The sequence below is a fragment of the Scatophagus argus genome, chromosome 19 (assembly GCF_020382885.2).
Source record: "Scatophagus argus isolate fScaArg1 chromosome 19, fScaArg1.pri, whole genome shotgun sequence".
Lineage (NCBI taxonomy): Eukaryota > Metazoa > Chordata > Actinopteri > Scatophagidae > Scatophagus > Scatophagus argus.
In genome coordinates, this window is record NC_058511.1 from 4,435,952 (window position 1) to 4,451,486 (window position 15,535).

The window sequence follows — 15,535 nt, forward strand, 5'->3', positions numbered from 1 at the left end:
AGCCGTCTCAGTATGAGGAATAAGAGAATGAAAGATGGTCCCACAGAATTATGTTAATCAGCTGTCTTGAGTTCATCAGTTAGAACTAACTGCAAATGAAATACTCGGCGACCATTAAGTCCTAATGAGCCTTAGGGTCATTAAGGCAAGAAACCGAGCAGGCTGGATGTCACAAAGTCTAGACACCCTCTGAGAGCACAACACAAGAGGAGCTTGTGTGGGTTTGTGTGGAGGTCGGGGGCGCAGCTTCTTCCAATCAAGAGTGAAAAGTCGAAAAAGTAAATGTGAGCTTCCCATCACTGCTGCTTGGAGGGTGAGCTCAAAGGCAAATCTGTCTCGGTCTAGCTCCTCAATCTGTTCAGAGGCAAGGATCAAAGACCTCCAGTGGCAAAATCCTTGCAAATGTGGCGATAATATTGGCAGGCAGAGAATACAAGTTGGAAGATTTTTTACCCTTTCTGACATCCGTACTTAACATTTCTGTACTTTGCTTGCCCCAGGATTCCCCAGGTAGACAAAACTGGAGATCAACAATCTTGTACATCTAGAATCAAACAATTAAAATGCAAAACACAAAAAGACATTTAGTCCTGATTCTTAATAAGACCTGACCAAAAATCTACTTCCACTTGTGCCAGACAAAAGAGTAACAAACATCCAGCTCCCTATGACAGATGACAGATCAATACTGCATGCGCTAAAGTAAACCTCATCTCATTTACAGCAGTGAATTCCAGAGCATCAAACCTCAATCAAAAAACCATAAAAGATTGCCAACTTTTACCTCTTCGTCTTGAAAAAACTAAGCAAGCAAACCCGTATCAATATCAGTTTCTTTGGTGGTTACTTTGAATGAAACCCCACAAGAAAGACAAGAAACACTCCAGGAGTTACAACACAATATTCATTTACACTACAACCACTACGTGTGGTTTGGAAAGCAGGTTGCAGACTGTATAGCAGTCATATCTCTGCTGGGTAGAGAGGTGGGGGGCTGTGAGTTCTGCACACAAGTCGCTTGCCAGAGTGGTGTGCCAAGAGATGTCACACTGAAGGCAAGGCATTTGGCTGGCTGGTGCATGCCGGCTGTGCACACACACGCACGGCCCATTGAGCATGCTGCTACTATGCCAACAGGGTCATTACCCATGCACTTCCAATACAACAAACCCCTCCCCTCCTGGTGCTAATTAACCAGCATGATCCAAGACTATGCAACACGTAAAACAAACACCGACGCATGCACATTTGCATAGGACAGCTAAATGGCTTCACATGCAAACCACAGATATGATGGAGTAGACATCTAGCAATTCACTGTTAAACACTTACAAACAGAAGGCTGCATGGTGGTTAGCGATGTGCCAAAACGGAAGCAGGATTAATTCGCGTTTTAAACTGTGCATGATTTGAAATGTTAATGCGTTTCATGCCTTAATCAAAAACAGGTTGCTCTTGCACTAAAACACTGTGGTTTTTATTCTCATCCGTAGCCCCATCATGAAAAGTACTTTTGTTGAGCACTACATTGTCCCAGAAATAACTCCAACAAATGATTTTATGGTCATTTTAAGACCATTTTATGCCACTGATACATATAGCATAGCAATGAAAGTACACCCTTTCACAGCAATGGACTTTTATGTCTTAAGAATATTCAGACACTAGAATTAAAACTTGAAATGTACTAAATAAATAATACATAAATAAAATCAAACCACACAATAAATGATCAACAGGCGATATCGAGGTCAGTAAAAATGTTGGAGGTCCATAAAGCTGATCAGACTCATGTCTTCATCGTCACATCTGACAGGAAACACGTGACAAACCGCCTTAAGGTTTCAAACTGCATTGGCTGAATTCTTGGAGATATTTCTCAGCTGTTAATTTGCCTTAAGAAGTCTAACAGCTTCGGAAACATTAACAGGCTAATTCGTGATCCAGAGCAACAGGGCGCCTGACTGGAGAGCAATACAGCCCCGCCTCCAGCTGAGCGCCATTATCATTTCAAACAGGTTCAACAGTACAGTGACAATTTAACTGCCCGTGTAATGACATGCTTTAATTACCCCCACAAGGAGCCTGCAGCACCTGCACACTGTTCATTTAACAAGAGGCAGAGACGCAGTGGGCCACAGCCACACGCATGTGCAGCGTATTCAAAGAGTCAAATCAATGCAGAGAGACCAGGGAAACACACACCTGTACGCGACACACCTCACATCTGTTGTGCACCTCATAGCTGTGCAACACGTGCTGACAGCAGCACCTGAGCGGCCCGCGTCACGCAATCCTCTGATCTGTTTACTGGAGGCTGAAGCTTATTTTTCCTCATACAATAAAACCAAGGATTCAGAGGGATGTGAGGAATAGTTTAACTGTAGATGTGGTGTGTTGTTTTGTCATTGCTGTTGTTTAATTGGGCTGGTGGTGTACATTTTATTTTTAATTGTGATTGTGTTTTTAAGTCTTTTTAGACCCAAAGGCAAATAACTGGTGATTAAGCAACTAATGCGGTCCCACATAAAGAAACAAAACAACAAAAACAAACTTGCCTGCCTTCCCTCCCTCTTCTAGGATTTTTTTTTTTTCACTAGATAACATGAACCTCAAATTAAAATAGTAAAAGTCTTATAAACTGTGCACCGCTTGCAAATTGAACAGGCAAGCAATTTTTTGTTGTGCTGTAAAGACGTTGGCAGACTTCCCACGGATGATTGCAGGTTGAGGAACTGAAATTATATCGTAAAGACCTCCAGCCTTCTCAGCATTGTTAACAGATGGCCGGAGTCAATATTACTGTCACAACCGATGCTGTGATGATTTATTGACGTTAACAAGTCAATAAGTACAGTTATAGGTACAGCATCTGTCTGTTTCAAAAACACAAAGACATCATTTTGGCATCGGATGCAGCAGACGTGTCATGAGTTCGGACCCACAAGACGTGACTCAGGCCTGCATGCTTATGAAGGCCCCCACAGGAATACCAGCACCATCACAACAAAAGGACTCGTGGCAAGATCACACGCAGCTTCGTGTTGTTTTTCTCATCATGTTTGAAAGCGGCCGTCACCGTCAACCCTCTACATTATACATTATAGCCAAAAAATTAGTAAAACCTCGCGTCTTCATTTAGATCAAGTCCTCATGATCCCGTTGAGGTGCAATGCTTTTCCATTTCCGCAAAAGCCCATAACTAATTTGAATGTTGGTTTCAAAGGTAATGAGGCGGCATGACATGACGCACCATTCACAGTGCAGTGGTTTGCTTAACCTGTGGGCTGCTGTGAGGCACCAAACCTCAACAAGAAAAATGAGTATTTCCATACCCTGTGACCACAGGATGCAGCTCATGCATGCTGCTCTTAAGCACCTTCAACTTCACTGAGATACGATGGCACCACTAGAATTTAACAATCACCTTGTTGTAATTTGACCGGAAGCATCACCATCACTACTGTCGAGTCATTAAGACAGACTGGTAAGCTGAAAGCTACAGCTAAACTTTGGACAGCTGTTGATATAAAAAGACTTCTGGATAAAGTTTAGACTGGCAGCTCCACAAGTTAACTAGGTAAGGGGGACAGGACCAGAGGGAAAACTGGAGTGTTCTGGCACAGACAGAACTACATCCAAAATTAGTAGAAACTCACTGAAACAGCAAATACATGCAGCATCACAGAAAGTCAAAATCATCTCAATAAAGTCAAGAGTTAAAATGGATTTAAATTAGGCTGAGAATTAATGATAAAACGACTGATTCCAAACAAATCTGCCAGATTCTTGCTCAAACTCGTCGGTATATTAATTAACATTAATGGGCACAGCACAAGTTAGAAAACATAACCATCTCCCTGTGGCACTGAGGAGGAAAACTACATAATAATCGAAGGACTCTAAAAGTACAAGGTGTACCTTGTTTGAAATCACAGAATGAACAAAACAAAGTGTCCTCAGAGGAAATCCCTGCTGCCTCCTCCCCGGCATCATAACACAGATCCATTTAATATTAAGAATGTAGTTGGAGTCAGATGGTCAGATGGAGTTCAGCACACGGGTTTCCACAGGGCAGCTGTCCAGATCACACAGTCAATACTACACTGCATCTCTGTTGATGGGCAAGGCAACAACACAGATGTCTGTCAGACTCGTAAGCTCTGACGGCAGGCGACAGTACGTAAGAATTTTAAGGCACAAAATGTGCAGTGTCTGAGCGTGAAGGCGTGGCTGGGAAGAGGAAAAAACCTGAGGGCAAGGAATTAGAAGTCACTGGTGGAGGTGAAACAGAGGGAAGAAAAGTGACAGATGACACACTTTGGCGAAAAAGAACAAGCTTACGGTTTTAAGCTCCTTAATTATTGATGCTTGCAAGAAAGAGCACAACATTCACAACATTCAATTTAAAAAGAAAACTTGTGGGGGCAAAACAAAAGATCATTAATTGTTTAAATCAAATGCATTTGAGTCAGGCAGGACTTCAGTGCTGATTGTTTAAATCATCCAGTTTAAGACAAGTCAGAAATATGAATTCCCTCATGGTAAACAGACCATTAGCAACCAAAAAATACTTCTTCTCAGCAGCTTGTTCTATACTGTGGCTCCATGACATCCAGCATACAGAAAAGGAAAACTTACTTGTTACTTCTTGTCTGATCTGAACTTTAAACCCTTGTGTAAACAATATTATTGAATACTCACATATGTTACTTTTGCTTTATGCTACTTTTTTTTGTCTACTGTTACAAATAAGCCCGCGCATGCATCTGTGCATGTGTAAATACAGCCTTGAAATCCAGAGCCTAAGCACCACCTTGTAGAAAAAAAAACAACAACAAGGTCTTAAATGTCATTTCTGCCCGACCTGCTAACTGCACAATCAATACAGAGCTGAGTTGACTCACAGGTGAGACTCATGTAAGTGGCAGCAGCCCTGGGACGAGAACAGGAAGGATGGGGGGAGGGAGCTGCTGAAAGGAAACATAATTGTTTACTAGAGGCCTATGTAGCTGTCTCCTAGCAACAGCTCAGACAAGCTCCGCATCAGGTGTGGCTAACCATGGCAGCCTGCTTAGCCTTTGGTTCTGCTAGTGCGTATGCATCCAAAACATGGCTAACTGTGGTCTCACAGAGGAGGGAGGGGGAGGCGAAGTCATACAGCACATGTACACAGTCAAAGTATCTGGATGTGAGCCGCTACTGAGGCCTCTGGGCTACTTCTTACTAACACTGAGCACTACTGTGTGTGTCCTAGTCATTTTTCTAGAGCTGTGTGCGACTCGGTTGAATCAGATTTGGCCGCTTGATACAAAGATTAGACTATTCATTTCATTTCTTTTTATTCTTCATCTGCCAATCAGTACCAACCTGTGATAAGAAACATCAGATGTCCACACAGCCAGAGAAAGTGAAAGTGTGCATCCTGCTAATAGCTGGCCTATGAAATCCCAGTGCACGGCTGAAGTGCCAGTCACAGTGGACTGCAGTGAAGGAGGCTGCAGCACCGCCTGGTTCAGAAGCGGTTTAGGCAACTTCACTGACTGCCCTAACTGGTGCGTCAGAACAGCCAACAGACTGGAGTCATGCAGCCTGCTATTTCTCTCGCCCTTCTCCATTAACCGCGTCCATCAGTTAGTTTTCAGGTCTTTTGGAAATTTGGCTTGTAAAGTTCAAAATGTGCTATACTGTTACGTCTGCATGGCTGTGTACAATAAGTGCACAGATTCAACTGACAAAATGTAAGTCAACTGGAATCTTCTCAAATTAATGAAATTAATGAGACTTTTTTCTTTTAAAAAAAAAACAACCCCCCCCCCCCCCCCCCCCCCCCCCAACTATTTTGGACATCCAAACAATTTATAAGAAACCAAGATCTCGTTGTTTACATGACCTTTTTGAGACCAACAAGCCAAAAAGTCCAGTTTCACAAGATTTTATCAACGTGACTTAACTGGGTAAGTGTTGATCGATTGTCACAAAGCCAACCCACATACTTCCAATGTCAGAAACGAAGGCTGCATCCAACAGTTTTTGTTGCTTTCCAAAACACAAAATCACACCCACTTCACACAGCAATATGCCAGGTGTGCAGGCTGTGCTGCATTATTGTATTGTTCATAGCCTTCACTATGTTGAGACACAGAGATCAGGGAGGCAGCGCGACACAGTCAGGAGGAGGTCATGGGGTCACGCTTTCGGCCTTTCGGAAAAGCTATAAACACTTGTTGCCTTCAGGGGTAGCTTGTAGAAGTGGAGTAAAGTCTGATCTTGACTTACAAGTTAACTTTCAAGGAAGTTAAGTACAAATACTTGACTTACTTGTACTACAAAAGGAAAGACGCGCAGAACAATGTTTTGCAGTAGCACAAAAGAAGAAGTATGACAGCAACACTGCAGATTTGACGCACACATGGCCAGAGCAGCAAGCCAATACCATTCAAATAGTTTGGGTTTGCTCCAAGAAAAACAACCTTCAGCAGGTCTGTGCAGATAAACACGTTGTTTAAATGTGAATTAGATCGTGCAACAGCTCCCACTTTTGAGATGAGACTCTTGAGGCTGACGCATCTGCAGCAGACCAAACAAACCGACTTGGTACATACACTTTATCCCTCGGTCGCAGATGCAGTCCGGAGGCTGGGTGTTATTTTTACAGGAATATGGATGGTCTGCACGGTCCACTAAATGAGAAATTCTAACTCAACAGCTACAGCTTCCTGATGAGGTCAGTAGCTGTTGCAGATCAGCTACAGGTCTACCTACATGCATCTATTTACTAGCCAAGGGAGGTCTGATACATATCCGAGGTCAGAGCAGATACAGTTACAGGCAGGCTCACATCAAACGGACGTCCGGCTGATGTAGCTGGGGGGGGGGGGCAGAGAGCAATTTCACCGGCAATTTCATTAGTGATCAAATGGAAGCAAGTCGTGTCTCTCTCCCTCCCCTGCTCTGCTAAAGTGCTCACGCAGCACAACAAAATGGAAACTCAATCAGGCCCAATCGAGGCCTTATCTTGGTCAGCTGACTGCTGGACCGCGTTAGTGTTAATTTCACAGAGGCGCAGGATGGCACACAGACTACTGACATGAAAGCGGTTTCTTAAAGGAGAATGTTTTTTGGATGAAACATGCTAATATTCTTTCTGTTTTAAGAGTTAGATAAGAAGACTTACACCAGTCCCATCTTTTGTCCGTTAGCTATGGAGCCGGAGCCTGAAGGTGATTAGGATAGCTTAGCCTAAATGTGCTAACTAGCACTTTATCTTGTTCATTTAATCCATAGCTACACAAACAGAAATTTAAAAACAGCAATGGTTTTGGAGGAAGTTATGTGCTGTCACTACTTGTGATGAACAAACTGATGGCAGTCTCATCAGTGATGCTGCTAACTTCCTTGCCAACAGGACTGCTGTTTATCAGTTACATAAATTACTTCCTTCTAAAACCACAACTTAGTATTTGTATATTTCTGTTTATGTAGAGACTGAACCAACAAGATACATACAAAATGTAATTTGGGACCTTCAGATGGGATAGTAGGTTTTTTTTAGCTAATGCTAAAAACTAATGTCATTTCCTCAGTAGTACGGCTGATTCACAAAGAATTTTGTTAACTTTGTTAACTGCATAACAAATTCTCTTAGCTTCTAAAGTTCATTACAGTAACAGTGACACCAAAGGCCCATACAAGGAGAAAACAGAGTGTGCATTCACTGTGAATTCAAACCTGTAGGCAAAGACTGAGTGTAGGCACCAATAGTCCGTCTCTTTACTGGCATGCTGGCAACACAAGCCAGAGCTGGACAGTCACTGGAAGACTTCCAAAGAATGGATAAGCATCATGCAATCTGAGTAAAATCAGCCATTAGCAATTGTATCACACTAGTGTGATGATAACTGGGCCGAGAAAAGAAGAGGCCATGATGGCTTCGCCACAGTGTCTTTACAGAGGAGGAAGAAGAAGAAGAAGCCTTTCCCAGAAATGCATGATGATTTTTAGCTCGAGTGCACTGCAGAATGAAAAGTGCTCTTTGAGAATTGGCTCAATTGGCCAATTCAGCCTCAAAGTGTATTGTCATAACTCAGGATTTTCAAGGTCAATTTGAAAATCACTGTTCAACATAACTGCATCAATCAATCAAAACACATTACAATATTAAAAGTCTGTGCACTCATTAAAAACTATATTTTTACCAACATATTCTTCTAGCCCAGATCAGGAAAAAGGCAACCCTTGCAGCTTTAATCTGTTCACGCTGACATTTGAGGCACTAAAACAGATTTAATATTTCAGAATTTAGAACCTTAAGTGAAATAATTTGCTGATTATCAGATTGTATCAGATGCTGGGTTCAGAATGACAGGAGAGCCCAGCCCTCATTGGTTTCTATGGGGCCTAAAATGGGCAGTTGGCCAGATGACACAGTCAATAGTACACTGCATCTTTGTTTCTTCAGCGAGGAAAGCAACAACGACGCTGCAAGTGACCCCGCAGGCTTGTTGTGACATCTGGCACTGCAATAGCGCACCGTTATCAGCTCAGGCCACTTAACAGAAAGACAACACACCAGAATAGCCCTCTTCACCTCGGCCTCGAGGTGTCAGTCAATGAGACAAATAAGAGACTACAAGTGTGATGATGAATGCTAGATGTGTGGCATTATTTTATACATATATCTTTAAGACAAACCCAGGCTTTGCCCCAAAGAAGTGGTTAATCCAGGTGTTATCTGTTGCCCCTAACACAACCAGCCTCTCTCAATATATGGCCTTTACTGAGATAGAGAAATCACACCTTTGACATTTTCCCCTGAAGCTTAAAAAAGTCAGCAAAGGGGGCTGTCTATTCACTAAAGGTGGACCACCTTTGCTATAAACAGCTGTGGGAAACCCTGAAATCACTGAATACACAAAGACACAACCTGGATAAAACATGTGACACCTTCAACACAAAAGACTGCAAAACATGTGAAGCTTTCAGGAGAACAGCACAACCACACAGAGCTGCTCGTTACATAGATAACTACATTTAGTTATCATCTGAAAATCCTTTACTGCTCAATCAAAGAGCAGCTCAAGGTTTTCTTCAAAATATACCTGCCTGCAACCGAGCATGGACCAATAAATTTTTCAATTAATCAATTTGGTTATTTGGGAAAAAATGTTTTGTTTTGTTGCAACTACGACAAAAAACATTCAGTTAACTTCCATAGAAAAAGATAATCAAAAAATACTGACAATATTCCCAACATATCTAGTGTGGTTTTTGCCACTTTGCTTTAAATGTTTAATCTGTTGAATCATCTAATCTAAAGCTGCAAATAATGCTTATCAGATAATTTTCTTGACGAACTGATTGAGTCAGAAAATGGTGGAAAACTTTGGTTCCTACAATGAAAAGTTGCTGAAGCCCAGCATGACATCTTCAAAAATTACATATAATGATTAATCAGTTGTCAAAATGATTCCAGATTACATGTTCTCCATCAGCTAATCATTTAAGCTCTACTTCAAAAGACAGCAAAATTCCATTTGCATTACAGCCTACTTCAGCACCATCACGACACTAAAAAATGTGAATTAAAACACGTTGCAACATATCGGTAGGTTGAATTCCAAAAATACTGCATTGCGTCATCCAAAACAATGAACAAAATGTTTACTCAAACTTGATAAAAACAAAAGGATGTTGTTTTTTTTTTTTTTTTTGTTAACAACTGCATGCACACCTTAATTGTGTGTCTAATCCATCAGCTATCACTCATCTGCAGTCAGTCGAGCTCAACTGCCCTGGAGGGGCCACCTGGCACCCCACAGCAGGAGAGGAAGCTGTGGGGTGCAGAGAGAGAGAGAGAGAGAGAGAGAGAGAGAGAGAGAGAGAGGGCGGAGAGGTGTCAAAACCAGCCAGCAGTACACACCAAACTGCTGCCTGGGGGCATCCCTCACTTCATCAGAACACATACTTCATTCTCCACACATAATGTCACTCATTCATCATTATAATACAGAGTTAATTGGAGCATCCATCCAACACCTCCAAACACAGTACGTGCCGTTCTCGTACTTCACACCAGACTCCTGTGAAAATTTGGCCTTGCAAAAACGTAAAAGGTATTTAATGGAAGAGTTTATTCTGTAGAGACGCAAAACACAAACAAAAAAATGTGCTGTACGGCACCTAAAAGCAATACATGAACACATATCCATACCCACTCTCCAGCATACAAAGTAACATGGACCAGAAGCAAAAGAAACAAAAAAAAAACCAAATTCCACTTGATGAAATTGCCCTGAACACCCGTATGAATCAGCAAATTATCATGTTATGAAGAGAAGTCACAGAGTTCCCTTCCAGGGTCGACATATCAAAGCGTTTCCCCCAGTCTAATTACCCCATCATGGCCTTGGCAGGTGCAAGCTGGTGGATTGGAACAAAGCCAAACCTCGTATATATCAGGGCAACTTCAAAAGTCATCAAAAGATGACCCAGATGACACCGCCAGCCACTGTAGCTGCAATCGGATCCTCGTGAAGCATGCAATCGTTTAGCTGTGATGTGTGTCAATTCTCATAAGGACAGGAGGCTGCTAAGAACCCCCCACTTAATGAGGCCCAGCTTCCCTGCAATGGCAGATACATGTGACCCTCAACCCTGACCAAATCGTTAATCATTTACAGTAAATTTGACATCAGTGTGGTCCATTAAGGTGCAGTTTGTTTGGATAAGATTTCAACTTCTTTTTTTCAAGCGTTTCCACTACAAAGCTGAAGCGTTTTCGGCACAGGAAGATGCTTGCAATTAGAACTGCAACGTTAGTCATGTAATCAATAAGAAAATGAATCAGCGACTGCTTTGATTATTTTTTGTTCCATCTTCTCAAATGGCACAATATTCCACTTTTCTTAGCCTTCCATGCTATTAAACCTAATCTGGATGAAACAACAGAGTTGGTGGCATTTGATGATGTTTTCTCATCAATTAATAACATAATCAGCAGATTAACTGATCCTTACTTGCATCCCTTGTTTGCAAAGAAGAAACAAGAAGCAAGTATCCAAATCAGTGCTGCTCTAATGTACTGGGTGTGTGCAGAACTGAAGAGAGGCTCCAAACCATTCCTGGATGCTTTTATGAAGTGCTTCCTCAGGCTTGTGTACGCATCGATCAAAAAATGGACATTAAATTGCCAAAATTCTTAAGGGGGTTCTGTGTTATGCTCTCTCCACCTAAGAAGGTGTCAAGAAACACTCTTGTGGCCTTAATTGGAGCAAGAAATCAGTCACACTCACCGGCCAGGCAAACTGGAAGGGGATCAATATCTTGCCAGCATCGTCGACTTTATTCTGGTTGTTCTTCGCGCTTTTAATAGAAAACATATTTCCACCGAGAACTTGTGTAGATCCAGCCCCGAACGTGCAGGTGCCGGTGGTTGTGACCTCCATCTGGTACTCCTTCAGGCAGATCTTGAAGTAAGTGTCGCACTCATCTCGAGTGCAGCGCTGGTCCTGGGAGCTCCTGGAGCCGTCGCAGCACTCCCCGTCCGCCAACTCGCCGTTCATATTCTCCACGGAGATCAACTGCAGCTCGAAATAGCCGGTTGACTGGGACACCTAGAAACAACATTTTAAAAAAGAACAAAATTATATATAGGCCTGTATTAACAGGCTGGAGCATGGATTGGGGTTGCTCAAACTGGTGCGTAAAAAGGAGACGAAGTGGCCACGCAGCGTCTGAATCTCAGTTAAAATCATTGTGAAGCTCATGCGGATTGGGTGGATGTTCCAAAATAATTTGTTTCACCATGAATGGAGCACGTGAACAGCCTACAGTTTACTGGCCTCTGGGCTTTTAGACAATATGAGACGGGAGCAAATTAGCCGATGCAGCAGCCAATTGATGCAATGCAACTTACAACTTCTTGGTTCAGGGCCTAATTCACCCCCCACCCACCCAAAAAAGAAACGCACGGGGCTCTCAGCATTGTAACCAAAATGGAGAGTAGCCCGTATCAGTTCCTCAGACTTCAATCTTGTCATGGTGACATGATCACATGCTCCACAACTGACGGCTACGTAATTCAATTATCGATTAACGTGATGCGAATATGCAATGCCGGAGAGCAAATACATCTGCCCACGCCCACCAACTTTTGACATTGGTAATTCAGAACATTTATTTTATTTGTGTGGAGCAGAATAAAATATTTGTTTTCTTGAATAAAACAAGAGCCTTCTTACCTCCGTCCATAACGTCAACAGCAGGCACACTATTGGGAAGCAATTCCTAATCCTGGTGCGATTCCACATGCCTCCGATTAATTAGAGTGACATACGGGGTGAGAAGCGATAAGAGAAGACAAACAGCCGCGAACCCGGCGTCTAGTTCCTCCTCTCCTGACATGCAAAAATAAAATAATCACATGCGTGCTTTCTCCAGCGCGTTCTGTCCAGATTTTACCGAGGCATTACATGCGTCTGTGTGTGTGTGTGTGTGCGTGTGTGTGTGTGAGCAGGCGGCGGATTGCAGCGCAGTGATGGTCCATGTACAGGAGTGTCCCTCCGTCAAATCTCTCCACACAGCAACTGAGATGTTTCGTAGCCACAGCCTGAGGAGAGGATGTCTGCTTTGATTGGCAGCTCCGCAAACCACTTACAAATTGGCCTGCGGGCAGTCTCTGAGCCAACCGGATTAAGGGGCGGACAATAGTATAATAACCCCCACCAACCCTCCTTCTCCACCTCCTCCTCCTCCACCTCCTCCTCTTCTTCTTCCTCCTCCCAAAACTTGAATTATACTGGGGGTTTGTATTCAGCTTCATTACAGCATGCGAACAAAGCAGGGGTTTACTTTAATTAAACGCGCCCGCAAAGACATTATGATGAGCAGGGCTATTAATTCTAATGAAGGACTGTCTTTATTTGGGACATATTTGACTGATTTTGTTTGGTTTCCAATATAATGCCACTAAAACCATCAAAATATAATTGGTCACCAGAGGCTTAAAAAAATTAGTTCTGCAAATAGAATATATTTATAAAAGGCAAAGCGGACTAATGCGATTTGGTTATGATGATGTGATTATAGTTTACATGATATTAAAAGTTAATACCAGTTCTGAATGCCTCCTCTTTTGTGGTGCTTTATTTTTAATTGATTTCCTTGATATTTTCCTTTATAATCTAATTGCTTTTTAATTCCAGTGATGCCTAAAAAGAATATTTATTTATTGTACTCATTTATGATAAATATCAGTTTATTTCGACAAAGAAGATGTTTCCACTCCTTTGTTTCTGCAGTAGTAAAGCCTGCTGAAAGTAACCTGCCCTTAAAACACATGACTTCTCCAGTAACAAGACCAGACTTAGCAAGGTGCTCTCCTCAGTTCAACCTCATACATTGCAGCAGCTTAGAGCGCCCTCTACTGTCTGCATCGGTCACCACTTAACCTGATTCTCTCGTAGGAAGACTCTCAATATGAAGGAAAAACTGTTAAAACAGACATATAATAATAATAATAGTGTACAATGTCAAACGTTTCTGGTGTTCATGTTCTTGAGTTCTCATAATCTTTTTAGATATTGGACGCACTGTGATATTCTTTCTCCTCTGGTGTATTATCAGTTTTTTCATCAGTGGTGGACAAAGTACTCTGTCACAAGTAAAAGTCTTGCATTCAAAAGCTTAAGCAAAAAGACACAAGAATTTTATATTTTGCTGCATGATCTTTTGTGATGCATTCAAGTACAAGCATCACTAATGTTGCAGGTGGTAAAGGTAGAGATAATTTGAACAACTTAATACACTGCTGGGTAGTTTTATCAGTATTTTATTTGTTGGTTTTGTATTAATAATCTGAATTGTCAAAGTAACTAATGCTGTCGAATGTAAAATATAAGTATTGGCCTCCAAAATATAGTGCAGTAATATTATCAAGTAACATGAAATAAAAATACTCAGGTAAATTACAGGTACCACAGCAACAAATCCCTTTGGTCCTTTTCCCTTCCCCCCTTCCCCCCAACACTGTACTTGCAAATACATGCTACTGATACAAACACTACATACAAATACTCACTGTACATACACAGATGTGAACATTCACACTAGTATGCATACCTGTACTGTTTTAGGAAAGGGGCGTTGGTCCCTATTATAAGGACCATTCCTGCATCTGTAGCTTCTTTTTAAATAAGAGATAATCAGTTCCCAAAACATTTCTTTATCTTTCTTTTCCTCCATCCAAGATGAGAACAACTTCCTCTCCTTTCCACAAGGCAGGAGAATCAGTATGCACATAGTTTAAGTTCAATGAAGTTATGTAATCCATCAAGATGACCATCATTTGTGCTTTTCTTGTTATTAAAGTTGCAGCAACATTTGTGGCAATGCAGTAATGGCTGCAGACTGAGGTGAAAAGTAGTTACATTATTTGATGTGACAAAAATAAATCATGGTGGACGCCTGTCTCAAGCAAGGTTAAAGTTTGTTTGCAGAGAACCAAAAATATCCTCAATAACGGTTAAGATAAATCTCAAGCACTTACTATTTGTGGTAAATTGGCTGAAGATCACTTGTATTTTTCTTACTATTCACATCTGAACCTCTCCAAGGCATTTTTGTTCTTCATGGACTTTATTTTGCTTGACGCATCTTTAAATGAACTCTCGCCACATCCAAGGGGAGCGCAGTCCTTTACCATCATAACCAAAAGACATAAGCTGCATCACAAAACTAATATGACCTGTGCCTAACTATTACAATGGAAAACAGTATGATCGTGTATGTTGTTGTTTTCTATGAATAAAGCTTTTACAGTCAATGTAAAGAGGACGTCTTGCAGCTCAGGTGTAAGTTACATGCATCATGCTACCACTGAAGTCACCGCCTTTCATTTCCAACAAGAAAAACAAGAGAGAGAAGCTGCCAATCAAAGTGTAAGTGACAGCAACCCCCACCCTCCTCCACCTCTACCATCCATGTCTCTGTCTCCTTCTCATCAGGCAACTGCCAGCTCGTCAGATAGGCCTTAAAGGAGGCTGCCGATAGACCGAGCAGCTGCAGCCGCTTTGACTGGAACATTTCACACGCTGTCACAAGTATGTGAGTGCCTTAAGTTGGATCACACCTAGCAAAGGGCCTGAGGAGGTGAAGGAACAGTGTGTTGTATGTGTGGGGTTTTTTGAGTGTGCATCTTCTGTAGTGTTTAATCAGTTTTGTGGTTTTAGATATGCTAGCAGCGTGGCTCTTGGGGGGTCAGCCACCACTTTGGTCCACACTGAAATAATTTAACACCTACGGACGACTACTAAAGTTTGTACAGACACTCATGTCCACCTTCAGGATGAATTGCAATAACTTTAGTGAGCCTAGTGTTTCATGTAGCACCATCAGCTGGCTGAAACTGATCTTACCCAATACTTTGGTGTATGGTGAAATACTTGAAAAACTAAAGATATCCCCATCAGCCTTAGTTGTACTTTTTATGTAGTAAAGTAAAAATCAGTAAATGTTATCATGTTATCACACTATG

The 15,535-nt window shown here is 41.9% G+C and overlaps 1 protein-coding gene across 3 annotated transcripts in view; it reads right to left on the bottom strand.

Annotated features, from left to right (window-relative positions):
* Positions 1–12,653, bottom strand: part of jag2b (jagged canonical Notch ligand 2b) — a 43,075-nt gene extending 30,422 nt beyond the window's left edge. For 2 of the 3 annotated variants that reach the window (XM_046372987.1, XM_046372986.1), the window contains exons 1-2: positions 12,243–12,653; positions 11,295–11,615 (exon numbers count right to left, since the gene is read on the bottom strand). In XM_046372987.1, the coding sequence (XP_046228943.1) occupies positions 11,295–11,615; positions 12,243–12,311 (390 nt within the window). In that variant the 5' untranslated portion in view covers positions 12,312–12,653. Of the gene's footprint in view, positions 1–11,294; positions 11,616–11,917; positions 12,057–12,242 lie in introns of those variants that run through there. The other variant, XM_046372988.1, reaches the window with a different exon arrangement.
* Between the last annotated feature and the right edge of the window lie 2,882 nt (positions 12,654–15,535).